The 15178-nt window shown below is 45.0% G+C and overlaps 1 protein-coding gene across 2 annotated transcripts; it reads left to right on the forward strand.

Moving 5' to 3' along the window:
* The first annotated feature begins 4010 nt into the window (after window positions 1-4010).
* TOB1 (transducer of ERBB2, 1) lies at window positions 4011-8945 on the forward strand. 2 transcript variants are annotated; one of them, XM_054846672.1, is made up of 2 exons: window positions 4011-4287; window positions 6997-8945. In XM_054846672.1, exon 2 carries the CDS (start codon window positions 7134-7136, stop codon window positions 8109-8111), a length of 978 nt encoding a protein of 325 aa, XP_054702647.1. In that variant the 5' UTR covers window positions 4011-4287; window positions 6997-7133; the 3' UTR covers window positions 8112-8945. The 2 variants fall into 2 exon arrangements, with proteins under 2 accessions (XP_054702647.1, XP_054702648.1); XM_054846673.1 differs by lacking the exon at window positions 4011-4287 and adding an exon at window positions 4369-4656.
* Window positions 8946-15178: the final 6233 nt, after the last annotated feature.

Here is a 15178-nt window from a genome sequence, read left to right on the forward strand (position 1 = left end):
TGTTCTTGGTTATTCTTTACTCCATCAAAACAACATTACATACAAGCTAATTTTGTGGTTCCCATCTCAAAAAATCTTTGTGGTCAGAGAGCTCCTGAAGCTGGGCAATGTCTGATAGGTATATACACCCTCTATAATCTGTGTTTATGGAAAAATCACTGCTTAAGCTGGTAAAATTAAATGTAAGAGAATCTACACTACATTTCAAAATCATTGTTAAGATACATGCTGGAGAGCAGCCAGCCTTGGTTGCTCACTCTGATAGATGATGGGGAAAAGGAACACGTGTTAAAATCAGCAAATGGATAAAATTGGGCTAGAGAGGGATGAATACAATGGGAAAAACTTTCCATTTTTTTTCAAAATCAACGCCCAGGCTCCCACGCTAAAAGGGGAATTGTGCTCCTAAATAGGAAAATGTAAAAAAAGAAACTGTACTATATTCAGGAATGTACGTTATAAAGCTTTATGTCCACTGTCAGGATAAATCTTATACATTCTGTAAGGAAGAGCAACATTCCTTTAGCAGAGAAGATGAAAAGGACAAAGATGGGTGCTGGAAATTCTGAGCCTTGCTTTCTACTGCTCTTGAATTCTTGTCCATGTTGACAGATTAGAAGAAACTTTCTTAGATACTTTTAATTCCTTTAGAAAACTTTTAAGATTAATAAACTGTATTTTGTTTTTAGATATTGTACTGATTTAGATTTTAAAAAAGCGTTATCAATTATTTTAAGAACCAAATTTAGATTGCTTTAGTAGAAAAAATAATGCCCCTTTGTAGAGACTATATAGTCTTGTAGAGATGTAGGTCTTTGGCAATGCAGAGATCTTGGCTCTAGAGATTAGACTTAGAAATTAGAAATTGTAGTTGGGTTGCTGGTGATGGCTGTCTTGCCGGCCAGCGTCGCAGGATACGGATACAAACAGGGGACAAGATCAAAGCCCTTCTCGTTTACTATAGATTAAGAAACTCTTCTTACTTCTAATCTCCCTCCTGCCTCCCTGCCATGCTCTGAAATACTTCCGTTGATTCGCTCTGCTGGGGAGAAAAATCATCGAGGTTTGTCAGGAAATACGAGAATATATCTTTTTTTCTTTTCTTTTAAGATTAATCTTTCAGTTGAATAGAATTGGCAACAGGAGTAAAATTTTGCTGCTGGAGTTGTTATTTTGTATTGATTGCATTTTTAAAGATTTTTCTAGCAAGGAGAGGTAGACATTTTGTTATTGCTGTGTATTAATCAAAAGGACTGAAAAATACTGCAGGCCCTACTCTGACCTCTTTGTGGATCAAAAAGCCAGTTGGGTTTTAAGAATACAAGTGGTCCTGGATTGGCCTCTGGTTTTAGGTGCTAATAATTTAACAACACTACAGTTTGGTCATCTGCCTCTGATGTGTTATATGTGGATGACATAATGATCCCTGCACTTTAAGAGTCAGAATTTTCAGACAAACGAGGATAAATGAAAACTTTCCTTGGACCACTAGAAAGAAGCAGGCTTGATTCTTGCTGACCTGAAGAGGTTATTCTTAGGGTAAGCACCTGACTTTAACATTTAACATCAGATTTGCTCAATAGCATGCAATTTTAGCATTGACTGTATTAGAAGCTTCCTTTACATAAGCCACAGAAAAGTACATCACCATTTTTACAGCTTTAAAGGATCCCACAGCTGCCTTGATTATAAATGTATTAGCTCTGTATATTTAATTCAGTTCCTAATGCTTCTCATGTCATGTTAAAGCCCTTTAAAAGAAAGTCTCTGCTTTTACAACCCTTCATTTATATGTTTTTTTAGTAACTCAGCAGCAGAGTTATTTGGTTTGTAAAGCTCCTTACTAAATCTCACCTGAAAACTTCGATCTACGGAGTTGTGCTGTTTTTCCCACTTCAAAGGGAAATCTGGTGCTACCCCCATCGGCGCAGAACCGAGACCAGTGACACGTTGAACCGTTCACTGACAAAGCTGATGTTATCTGTCAATTTGTTCAACGTTTGTTGTACCAGGGAGATTTTGAAATTTTAATTAAAATAAAACCAAAACACCTGTATTTGTCTTTTCACCTTAGATGTTTCAGTAGTTATTTTACATTGTCTCTTAATTTTTGTGGTAAAAGTAATGACAACTTGTTCAAAAAATCCAAGATTCTCATTTGGATTCCCAGCTATGCTACAGCAATTCTCAGTAGTCTCCCACTTGCCAATGTTTTTAATTTTATAATCTTCATACTTTATTTTCCATTCGGGGTGCACAGTGATGACAGATGACCCAGTTTTTACTGAAGGCTCACGCAACCCTTTGTGGTTAAAAAGAATGAAAAATAGGGGGGGAAATTGTAACTATTTTGAGTCTTAATTAAGATTTTCAAGTTGTTTGCAGTACTGCAATCCTGGTAGCACCAACATTCATACATCTGAATAAAACCTATGTGTTTTACAATGAATTAGGCCTTCTGGCAGGCATTTTCAGCTGTGGAAAATCCCAACCACCGTCCTTGCTGTCTTCCTTTCCTTAACATTTTGGTTTTCAGGCTCCCGTGCGGTCTCGTATGTATTCTAAGCTCCAAAGGGTTAAAGTCCTGGCATTTCTTCTGACTGGCATTTCCAAATCTCTCCTGGGGCCCATGCAGCGTTTATGCCAAAATGCTTTATTATTATACAAACACAGAGCAAGAGGAGGAGGAAGAAAAGAAAAAAACCCAACCAAAACCTCCGCGGTTTGTCCTCCAAACCCCGATCCTGCTCGCCGGTTTGAAGCTAACCATACCAACCCCAAACCTAATAATACCCGCAGGTGATATTTAAAGAGCAAAACCAGCGATGTTTTAATGAACAGCGGGCCTGGCTCTCCCCGCCACCGGTTCTCATCCCAAACGGCTCTCGGTGCGGGAGGAGGAGGCGGCGGCCCCGGCGCTGGCTGACGGGCTCCCCCCGCTTCCCTCAGCCGCTGCCTCGGGATTTAGCGGTGCCCCGCGTTAACATTAAAAGGCGGCCGGGCCGCACGGCTGTGCCCCACAGGCCCAAATCGGGCTCGGTGGCACCGGCGGCTGCCTGACCGCCCTCACACCGCCCCGCGCCTCCCCTCAGCGGGTCCCGGCGGGGCTGAGGCGGCGGCTGCGCCCTCACACCCCCCTCCCGGTAACTTTTTTCCCCCCAAAACTGGGGTTTGACGTCTTCCTCCTCGATACGGACTGACCAATCAGGCGGCTACCAGGGCGGGCAAGCAGCCAATCGGTCAGCGTTGCTACCTGTGGGGAGTATTTTTAGCCGCGGCGGGGAAAGGGGGGGCCGTGAGGGGCCCGCCGGGGGTACCGCTCCGCACCCCATCCTGTGAGGGCGGGCGCGGCTGCTCCCGCCGCCACGGGGCCTCGGTGGCCCCTCACTGAGGGGGGGGCCGCCCCGCCGGTGGTTCGGGGACTCAGCCCGGCCCCTCGTCCCTCAGCGTGAGGGGCTGCGGGGTGCCCTCGCTTTCCCCACCCCCGCCCCGTCCAGGCTGGCTGCCGGCCCCCGCGGAGCCGCGATCGCCGCTGCCGAGGTCCCTGCCGGCCGTCGCCGCCCGCCCCCCGTGCCGCGCCGCAGCGGCGGTCATGGGAGATGTAGTTCAGCGCGGGCCCCTTCTTCCCCCCTTCCCTGCGGAGATGAGGGGCGCGAGGGCAGGGTTTGACGTAGACAGTGACGCAACGGTGTTGTGAGGTGAGGAGCGAGCTGACGTAGACAGCAGCCCCTCCACGCCGAGGTGGGGGAAAGGGAGGCAGCAGAGGGCTCTGCGCGCCGGGGGCGGGGCCAGGGCGAGGCCCGGCGGGTGGTGGGCGAGGCCCGGCGGGTGGTGGGCGAGGCCCGGCGGGTGGTGGGCGAGGCCCGGCGGGTGGTGGGCGGGGCCAGACCGGACGCTAGCCACTGGAGGGCGGGGTTGGTGGGCCGGACCGGGCGGGGCGCGCGGGCGGGGCGCGGCGGGGGGGGCGGGGGAAGGGAGGCGATATATAGGGGCGCGTCGAGCGGCGAGGCAGTAGCAGGAGGAGCCCAGCTGCGGCGGCCGAGCGCGCCCGTTGTGGGGGTGTGAGCAGCGCAGCCCTCCCCCCCTTTCCCTCCCCCCCCTTTTTTTTTTCCAACCCTCCCCCTCCCTTTTTTTTTTTTTTTTTTTCTCTTTCCTTTCCCCTCCCATCCTCGCCGAGGGAGCCGGCTCTCGGAGATGGGGGTCGGGTGCTGAGCCGCGCCCCTCCACACCCCCCGCACTCACACCCCTGCCGGGATTGTTTGCACTAACCCCCGCACACCCACCCGGGTGAGTACCGCTCGCTGAGGGCGGGGGAACGGCCCGGGCCGGGGCGAGGGTGTGCGCTGGGGTGGGGGGGGGTGCCAGGCCGAAGGCAGACAGCGAGGCGGGGGGCTGAGGCAGCCCCCGTCCGGCCCCGGCCGTCAGGCGAGCGAGGGGCTGAGGCAGCCGCCGCCTGGGCCCTGAGGCGGGGGGCTGAGGCAGGCGCGGTCTCGGCCGCCGTGACGGGGAGCCCGAAGCAGCCACCGCCCGGACCCGGTCGCTGAGGCGGCCCCGGCCCCTAAGGCGGGGGTGCCGAGGCGGGCACGGCCCGGCCGTGAGGCGGCGGGCAGTCCGAGGTGCTGAGGCCGTCACGACCCCGCGGTGACGGCGACTGAGGTGGGCACGGCCCCGCGGGGAGGGGAAGGGCCGGGGTGCCGTGGGGGGCGCAGCGGCACAGGGGCTGATGGGGAGGAGGGCGTGGGGGCCGCCGGCAGACCCGCAGAGAGGGGGCTGGGGGAGAGGGCACGGCCCGGGGAGCCGGGCTGCGAGAGGGTCCCTCCCAAGGCGGTCCCTGGACGCGCTCAGGCTGGGAGGGGTGAGCGTTGCCGGCTGACTAATAGCTGCTGCTTGCGCTGGGCCTCTCCGGGCAGCGCTGGCAGCCGTCCTCTAGGACCCTGCCCCAGCGGGGGGGCGGAGAGGGGTGTCGCCGGGCCCGGGGTACCGGCCTGTGTGCTGAGGAGAGGGGCCTTGCCTAAGCACACCCCACCCCGCCTTTTTTCCAGTCATCTCCCGTTTCTTCATTTTCTTTCTTACGGGCTCAGAAAATGCTCTTCTTCCTCCTCCTCCTCCTCCTCCTCCTCCTCCTCCTCCTGTTGCCGGAGCTCCCAGGGCTGTGAGCAGAAATCTAATGAGACCCGACTGCCTGGTTATGTAACTCCCCACACTGCTTAAGGCTCCTGCCTTTAACCCCCAACGCCAGGGCTCTGCTACTGGAGCAGTTAATGGGCTCAGATCCCTGAGAAATATTGTCCTCTTTAAATTTAAGGAAAAAAAAAAAAGTTTTAAATGATCAACCTGATTTGTTTGATCAGCTGCTTGTACTATGGATCAGCTTTGGGGCTTAGAAAAATTTATAGCGTCTGCCCGGTGCACCTTGAAAGGATCATTTCATTCCTAAAGGACATGGAGGAAGGGAAACAAAACAGATGGATTAATAAATCATTTTTAAATGCCCCTTATAACCACCCAATCAGCTTTTCTGTACTGATTGTGTCCCTTTTGTAAATATCTTCTGTTTGCCCTTGATCTTTTCCTTATCCCCACCCAGTGCTGATCCAGCAAACGTTTAAAGGTCGCCTTATCGTACAGGCTTTCAAACTATTCCCATACCATGTTGGGGAGAACACAAGTGGCTTGGAAATAGGGTTCCAGACTTTAAAAGGAGATTGTTTGGAGCAGGAAATAAAATAACATTGTATTTGTATTGTTAAAAGATTTTGATGTTGACTTTGATTTCTCTAATCTTTAGTGACAGCTATACTAAATTTTGTTCCTAGTGATGCAGTGCAGAAAAGCACGCACACTGAAATTCTCGTTGGGTGTTTAACTTGAGCCAAAAAAATATATATTTTGTTTCATTGGAACTTTTTGAACAAAGGTGTCTCCTGTGGATTGAGGACCTTATTCAAACGTACTGCGGAATTTTTGTTAGCAGTACGTGTGCTAACGCTTGATTCTTGTCCCTTCTTTAACTTTAGCTAGCTAATTTCTCTTTTGTCCTTTGTGAAGGAGTGGCAACCATATTTTATATTAAATATAAAATGGAGTCATGGAAAAGGAGAAGAGCAATTGTTTTTGAGGCTGTCAAAAGCCCTGTTAGCTCCAGTAACTTTTTGAAATCTGTACTATAGGCAACACAATATATGAATTTAGTATCTATTAATATATTGCATCTGATAATACAGAGTAATTTGTAGAAAGGGAAAAATTTGTGAATTAATGTATTGTAATAATTTCACCGTCATTGCCACCCTTATGACAGGAGATACGTGCATCTATTTTGTATGCATTGACTGCATTATCATTTTACCTACTCTGAGGAAGAATTGTTGTATATGTACAGCGGACATTTTCTCTTCAGTTAGCATAATTTTGCCAGCACGCAGTTTATGCAGATGGTTTGCTTGGACTTCAAGTAAATGTTGCATAATTTTAGTTATTTGTGTGAAGTCTTCTAAAGCAACTTGTTAACATTTTTATAATTCTGTAGCTGGCAGCGCAACCAATATGTTTGCAAACTTTAAAATGATAAATGACCCTTGGACTAAGACCTTTCAAGCTAAACTAATAGTCTGGTGCTAAATTTTGCAGCTGAGTACTATAAATCATCCAAATACGGGTTGGTAATTGAACCCTTGACAGGCCTGGCAGTTCTGTGATGTCTTAAAAAATATCCTTGCAGCTTTGTGAATAACTAAACGGCAAGCTCATGTGATTTTGAAATGCCCCATGCTGTATATGTAAACACATGCCTAGCGCATCTTCTGCAGTATTGTTTGTAAGTCGTACTGAATGTAGTTGACATCCTCACTTTCCGCAGGCATGAACATAAATAGTTTGATGCACGTTTTTTAAGTAACCTGTTTTATGCAGAAAGTGAAGCTAAAAGAATAGGCCTTGGAGCTTGATCTTACACTTTCCTTATGTGGATGTGTTTGCTTTTGTTTTTTCTTAAAGGAACAAGAGCACTCAAGGTGAAGGATAATAATCAACTAGAATCAGCACTTTGAATGAAATTTTGTTTCCCTGTGGCATCTTGAACACTGTCTTCTTCGGGTTTTGAAAGAGACTTATAACTTTGTGGCATAGCAGCTATGCAGCTTGAAATCCAAGTAGCACTCAATTTTATTATTTCATATTTGTACAATAAGCTTCCCAGACGACGTGTCAACATTTTTGGTGAAGAGCTTGAAAGACTTCTTAAGAAGAAGTATGAAGGGCACTGGTATCCAGAAAAGCCATACAAAGGATCAGGGTTTAGATGTATACATATAGGGGAGAAAGTGGACCCGGTCATAGAACAAGCATCCAAAGAGAGTGGTTTGGACATTGATGATGTTCGTGGCAACTTGCCTCAGGATCTTAGTGTCTGGATTGACCCGTTTGAGGTTTCATACCAAATCGGTGAAAAGGGACCAGTGAAAGTGCTTTATGTGGATGATAATGAAAATGGATGTGAGTTGGATAAGGAAATCAAGAACAGCTTTAACCCAGAGGCCCAGGTGTTCATGCCAATTAGTGACCCAGCATCTTCAGTGTCTAGTTCTCCTTCTCCTCCCTTTGGTCACTCTGCTGCTGTGAGCCCAACTTTCATGCCCCGCTCCACTCAGCCTTTAACCTTCACCACTGCCACATTTGCTGCCACCAAGTTTGGCTCGACCAAAATGAAGAATAGCGGCCGTAGCAACAAGGTCGCCCGCACCTCTCCCACCAACCTTGGCTTGAATGTCAATGACCTGTTGAAGCAGAAAGCCCTTTCCTCCTCCATGCACTCTCTCTACGGGCTTGGCTTAGGCAGTCAGCAGCAGCAGCAGCAACAGCAGAAGACTTCTGCCCTTTCTCCTAACGCAAAGGAGTTCATTTTCCCCAACATGCAGGGTCAAGGTAGTACCAGTAGCATCTTTCCTGGTGACAGCCCCCTTAACCTCAGTCCTCTCCAGTACAGCAATGCCTTTGATATGTTTGCAGCATATGGAGGTCTAAATGAGAAGTCTTTTGTGGATGGCTTGAATTTTAGTTTAAACAACATGCAGTATTCTAACCAGCAATTCCAGCCAGTGATGGCTAACTAAAAATAAACCGACAGTGAAATACAAGTAAATACTATTGTACAAGTTAAAATGCACGTACCCAAGGGTGTATCTTTTTTTCCACCTCTTGAGATTTTTTTTTTTTAAGGCTTATAGTATGAATACATTCAGGCTTGGTTAGATAAATACAACATGCATCATTTTTTTTCATTTGCCAACCAAGCACAAAATTATTTTATACTGACTGTACATTACAAAAATATACTCTCAAAATATGGCCTCTTACAGTATTTAAGATATAGCAAGGACGTGGCTAATTTTTTTCATGTGTGTATATATATATGTACACAAACATATATGTGTATATATATTTAAAAAATTGGCACTAATAGGTGGGTTTATTGGTCTTTTTCTAATTGTATAATTTAATTTAGTACAAAGTTTGTAAAATATCAGAGTATATATATTGTTTCTACAACATGGTATTGCATTTATATCTTTTTACTACAGTGATCTGTGACAGCTGCAGCAGCTTCATGTTGTATTTTTTTTACTGAAATTGTAAGATATCCATCTTAAAGACATCAATTCTAAAAAAAAAATAAAAAGTTGTGTACAGAATATTCCTTAGTGGTGGAATTAAAATGTACGAAATATTTGCTTTTTTCAAAAGAAACACAAATTGTATTTTCTGTTAAAAGTTTAAAGATTTTTGCTATATATTATGGAAGAAAATGTAATCGTAAATATTAATTTTGTACCTACATTGTGCAATACTTGAAAAAAGGTATAAAAGTATTTTGAGTCAGTGTCTTACATGTTAAGAGGGACTGAAATAGTTTATATTAAGTTTGTATTAAAATTCTTTAAAATTAATTGACTGTTGCGGTGTGTGTTTTTACTGTTCTGCTGAAGATCAGAGCGCTGCGTTTATTGTGGTGTCAGTGCTAATGATGCAAAAAAGTCTGACTCAGTGCATCACAAAGGAGCGATGGAAAGGGTTGCTGTATTGATGCACCACAATAATGGGCTGCTTTACCTAAAATACTACTGACAAAGCACGTAGCCTGATTAAGTACTTGCCTACAATTATTTGAGCAAACTTTCACTTGGTTTTCATAACTGCAGCTCACTGAAGCCAGAGGTAATTTTATTTTATTTTTTTCCGTGAGAGTTAAGACTGTAAGCTATGTGCGTGTTGAGTTATTGTGCAGTATGACGTATCTAGAAGGGACTCGGTGATTGAATGACATTCACTTCCCATGCCATCAGAATGGATTTGAACTATTATCTGGAGAGGTCCTAGACCAATGCATCAGCGTTCTGTTTCTGTATTGGGGATTAATAGCTCAGAAACAAGACTGAATAAAAGTGCTGATGTACAGTTTACTAAACTCATTGTAAACTTTCATTTTATATGCTCTATTAAAAAAAGAAATGTAATGCAACTACAATGTGATATTCTAAGGTTTTTATTTTAGTGGAATTTACTGCTTTTAACTTAGTAGATTCTCAAAACATGAATGTGAGTGGGAGGAGAAAGAATTCAGAGGCTGACAAAACAACTCAGCTTTTCCAGGGCTATTTTGAAGTTGCATCCCTTACTCTTTTCCGGCTGTTCGGGAAATAGTGTTCCTGGCTAATGGATGTTGTCAAGGGAAAGAGAAACTTCTTCTTTAGTCCATAAATTTAACAAACTTTGACTTCTTTTCCACAGCAGTTGCAGTTGTACAGAGTAGATACATGCCAAGTGGATAGTCCTTTGGCTGATGATGTTGAATTGTAAGCTACAGGAGGAGTATGGGATTAAAATTATCTTTAGTATTCTGGAACTGGATTTTGAGGCTGAAGATCAGTCTTTTCCTACTCGATGCCCGTGATTTTACAAAAGGTGTAAATTCCACGGACGTGTGCACCCCCAGTTTGGTGCACGCAGAGCTTTGGTGGAAATAGCGCTCTGAGGAACAGAGTGTTTTTCACCACCAGCGTGAGATCTTTGCTTTGGGCAGAGGCTGTGAAGAAATGGACAGGGTGGAGATGCGAGGCTGACAACGCTATCGGTTTCTAATGCCATGAAAACCAGTTCAAAAGCAGTAATGGAGCGAAGGGGTTTTTAGGCATTCCTCCGGCTGTCTTCAACTGGCTGCTTTTTATTGAGTTTGCCGTCTGGTTCATCTTTCCACTAATGGCCCATCAGTGGACAGAACCATACTTAGGAGTGCATCACTTGGTATCTCATTTTAAGTGGATGATTTTGCTTTAAAAAGGAATTTGAAAAAAATCAGAAGAAAATATTCGATCAGTTACTGGAAAATGGAGACTGTTAGCTCTGTGTATTATTTCTATTTGTATGCCTAGGCTTTAAGACTTAGAATTTCCTATTTACAATACAATAATAATAATACCTAAACTGCCTAGGAGGTTGAGCAACTGACAGTGGAGACTATTCTACGTGTTCTGTAATATTTCTCCTCCTGTGACTTAAACTGAGATCATTTGTCTTAAAGGCTTATCCTCTTCCCATGCTGATTTGTTCACTTCCACTGTAACGAGCTCTGCGTATGAAAGGCAGTGGTTTGCAGTAAGGAAGAATCTCTGGGAACAAGGTTGGTTTTTTGCAGCACCTTTTAATATAAAGATTTGAATAAGCTGGGTTTGTTTGTGGTGCTGCGCAAGGAGACAATCTGTAGAGAGAGCTTCCAGTTTTCTCAAAGAATGCAAATGGGAAGATTCTGAATGTTTTCTCTTGCTCCTTATAGAAATTAAAGATGTGCGCTTTCTGTTCAGTCTACTTCACCCATTTATTTATCTTTTGCTAAAGTTTGGTGCTGAATTTGTTAGATCAAACATTTACATTGCAACATTCTGTTCTAAGTGAGTGCCAAGTCAGTCTCTGGTTTACTTTCCACGCACCCAGCGCTCTGAGCCATGCTGTCAGGTAAACGCGTTTGCTGTGAGAGGGAGGACCTGAAAAGGCGTGAAGGGGGAAAAGGAAGCATTTGCTCAGTTGGGCGAGTTCTTTTGTGTTTTCTTTCATGAACGTGCAATTTACTGCTGTAAAATTCCCGGTGTAAGTTAAACCTTGGAAGATGTCTTTCATTTACATGGAAGAAAAGGGTAAAACCGTGTCGTCCCCCCCAGTGCTGCTTAGTGCATCCTGTCCGTTCACTCCAAGTCCCCACTGAAGTGCAAGTTCAAAGCACTTTCGTCTGTGAGGCTCACCCAATTCAGCACAAGTCGGTAACTTTTGCGAATCCTAATCTGAGATCTGCGAAACCGAGTTCAGAGGCACTTGGTGTGGCAGGGTAGGGAGGAGTCGATGGACGGCCACCATCTGTGCTGCGTTTGTTTTGTGGGTAGACAACAGACCTTGATCAGAAGTCTAGTAGCGGTCACCAAAATTAAATGGATCTGATTATTTCTGCAAAGGAGAGCCAGCTCACAGGTGGAGTTCACGATACATGGTGGTTCCTTACCGCCTCGTGCCGTCAAAGGTCCCTGCTGCGGCTCTGAATCCAGAGGGCACGGGCTGGCCTGGTGCTGGAGTCTCGGTGAGTACAAGTTTTGTGGTTCTCTTAACTTCAACTAAGCTATCATAATTTAGACAAATCAAGGACTGGGTGTTAACCACAGGAAGATCCATCCCTCCTTCACCATGCAAAATTAGAAAGTTATTAAACATTGCTTGTACGGTCTCTTGCTCCAGATGACCGTGGCAGGTGATTACCCAGCTACAGCCCCGGCTGGCTGCACCCTCTGCTCCCACCGTACTGCAACGTGCAAAAGCCTCTTCGTAGCAAACAGCCTGGTTGCATTTCTGAAATATCAAATAACCAAACAACTAGTTGTTAAATCAGCTCTTTGGACCGGCTTGGGATCAAACCAGAGTTCATTTACTGATCTGACGCCCCAGACTGTTCTATTAATTCGTTTCAGGAATAAATACCTCAGAGTTTGTGTTGGTAGTTCTGGAGCAGATGAAGCAAACCGGCGGTTCAGCACTCTTTTTTATATCATCAGCAAGTTGATTTAAATTGAGTGTACAGAGTTGGCTGCATTCCTCTCATGAGCTGCATAAAAAGTTCGCTAAATCGAAGTGCCAGAGCTGTAAAATCCTGCTGGAGGGATTGTTTCCAAAGATCAGCGAGAGGAACAGTTAAACTGTTACCGTGGCAGTGCGCGTATGACTTTTGTCCTCTTGGCTTTATTTTAGTGACGGTAGTAAGGAGTTTTGCCTTACAGAAGGGAAAAAGCATTAAGACTCGGGAACATAAACCACATTCCCTTTGGCACTACGAGTTCTCTACCTCATAGACAAAATATGATCAGTGTGCGGAACGAATAGCAGGTGTAAAATATTTTTAGAAAAACCTTGGCATACAGTGCAGACATCCCTCAACCCCCATCCTTTATTCTGTCAACTTTTGTTGGTTAAAAACGATCTGTAGTATTGATGGCTGCGCTTTTGGTGGGACTTGCTGCGGTTTTCAGTTGGTAATTTAGCACTTCAGAGGCCTGAAATAGGCGATCCTCTCCTCCTCCGAGAGCTGAGACACCATTACATTTAAACAGTCCGTCAGCTCCGTGCCCCCATGGAGCTCGTTGAGCTGCTTTCCCTTTCCCCCTTAGCTTCACGATTACCATAGCATAAAACAAAAGAGGACTCTGGGAACGTAGTGCCTTAATTATTGTTTAGTGCCCCTGCGAGCTTCTTTGGGAAGGTTATATCAATAGGGCAGGCTAACGCAATTAAAAACAGAGCTGGAAACCCACCTTTTTTTCCACGGCAGAATAGATTCATTCCCTGCTACACCCATGACCCTTTCCTTTGTCTCTTCTGCCTCTCCCACAGCATCCTCGGAAGGACCGGCTTGTGCGTTGCTGCCTTTGTTCGCTGCCTCTCGCTACTTGCTCTGCTGCACCAGGCTTTCATGCCGCTCTTCTCTTCACCGAGACTCCACTTCTCTCTGACCTCATCTCTTAAATTGCTCGATGCCGGGAACTGCTGTGCCATGGGAGACATCATCACACAAGTCTCTAGCCACCGAAAGGTACCCTCTTCCTCTGCCCCATGTAGGCTAAGGCTTACTTGACTTCACTTTATGTCTAAAGACATAGCGTAAAGAACTCCTGAATGTCAGAATACAGTTAAGGATTATATTAGTTGCTCACAGTCTCACGAAACTGGGCGAATTTGCTGCTTGGGCAGCCTCATCCAGTAATGCAACAGCCTGGGAGTTTTTAGTCGCATTGATGGAAATGGGAGGTGGCAGGTTAGTGAAGAACATGGTATAATAGATGACAACTCAGGCACCCCACGTTCCAGATCTGACTCTGGGCAAGTCACTGCCCTTTTCTGTGTTGATTTCCTATTCTGTCTCCATTGAAATTCAGACATTAGCTGGCTATTGCTGTCTTTTTGCTGTCAATAAGGAACTTCATCCAATTTCTGTATGCCACAGGAACATCTTCTGAGGTTGACCTACCGTTCCCTCCTTTTATTGCCTTTAGTCTCTGTGGCCTTTGAGAGTCTCCTCCGTTGTACAGTTCACTTCACGTGTATTAGATGACCTTTACATTTTGAAATAAGGCATGCATATAAAAGTAAAGCACTTGATTCTCATTGTCCATGGTATATGGCGTCTGATTCATCCACCATTGGAGCAGAAGGCCTCCGGAGCAGTGAGATCTCGCATACTGACTATTGTGATTCTCTAAAAGAATTTCTGTGGGTGTTTCTATAGATATGGAAGTATATATTCCTCCAGTACAAATCATGTGAAAATTTTACACCAGCCTACTCACTGAAGTTGCTGCTGGTCAAAATTAGACTTGCATACAGATTTTACAAACTAAAACAAATTCCCCTTTGATTTTCATTAGACCATAAGGTTAAGCATCCCGTGTGCCAGCACAGAGACAGGGCTGCTGGGTTCTGCCACCAGCTGTGCTATGAACTGTCTGCTCAGTCTTCAACAGATCGCTTCAGCCTTGTCAAAAGTAGTTTTGGTGATTTTAAGACCATACTTGAGCCTTTAACTCCCTGCTGAGTCTCAGATGTTGTAGATAACTCCAACATATTTTTGGTTCTCAGTCCGTCTGTGTCTCTCAGGGTTCGTCAGGTATGTGCAGCACCACGGTTTGGCAGTTTAGTGGGAAGAATGCAAAATTCCTGACTACAGCTGAAACTGTTAACACCTGGAGCAGTTACCTACTTTGCAGATATTTGTGAATCTCACCTTGTATTTATTAACTGCTTTGAGCCATAGGTCGTATTTTACTTGAGAGCAATTGATATTTCATTTTTAAGTAGCGCATAACGATGTTCTCTGTTTGTGCCTCCCAGACTCTTACGGTGCTGTCCCTAAAGACTCATTTCAGTATTGCCAAACCAAATCACTCAAGAAATTGTGATTCAGGCCTCCAAGAATATTTTAGAAATTATGAAGTAATTGTAAATAATAATCAACCTCACACCCTTTTAATTTATCTTCTGGGTATAGACTTAAATAGACTTCAGAATGTTCTAGCTTTTCTCTACAAGTCCACTAAGGACTGAATTTTTAGGTGAAAATTTTGATTCTTAGGAAATCACAGGTTCCCTGGGACTGGCACTTCACAGGAAACAAAATGTCTAAGGGATAGTGATGAACACGGAAGTGTTGGCAATTAACCACAGCTGCTTAATGCAATCAGATTTCCAAGTGATACAGAAGGACTCAGTGTTTGCATCACAGATTTGACAGTCTGGTGGCAACAACTGCAGCCAACCAATCTGAGTTAAGTTGTGCGAACTTTAAAGGATAGACACACTTGGTAAGAGATCAACCACTGCATCTCTGACCTCTCACTCCTGACCTTCGAGGAAGGTCTCTAAAACTGCTTCAAAAGACAATCCGAGTACTAAAATTCCTGACTCTAGGATATAAAAATCACACAGATATTGATTGCATATTACATTATAATTTTTGCTACCACCAGCCATCCCTAGGCAATAATTATTCCTGTCTCTCTCGCCCTCTCTTTGTGCCATAAATGACATTATCAGCTGTCCTCTGGCTAGTATCCTCCCTTTGATCAACAGGAACCAATCATCCTTTCTCTCAAAT

Source organism: Grus americana, chromosome 18 (genome assembly GCF_028858705.1).
Source record: "Grus americana isolate bGruAme1 chromosome 18, bGruAme1.mat, whole genome shotgun sequence".
NCBI classification, from domain to species: domain Eukaryota; kingdom Metazoa; phylum Chordata; class Aves; order Gruiformes; family Gruidae; genus Grus; species Grus americana.

Coding starts and splice junctions, on each gene's coding strand:
- TOB1 (XM_054846672.1), top strand. CDS start 7,134: ATGCAGCTTGAAATCCAAGTAGCACTCAATTTTATTATTTCATATTTG.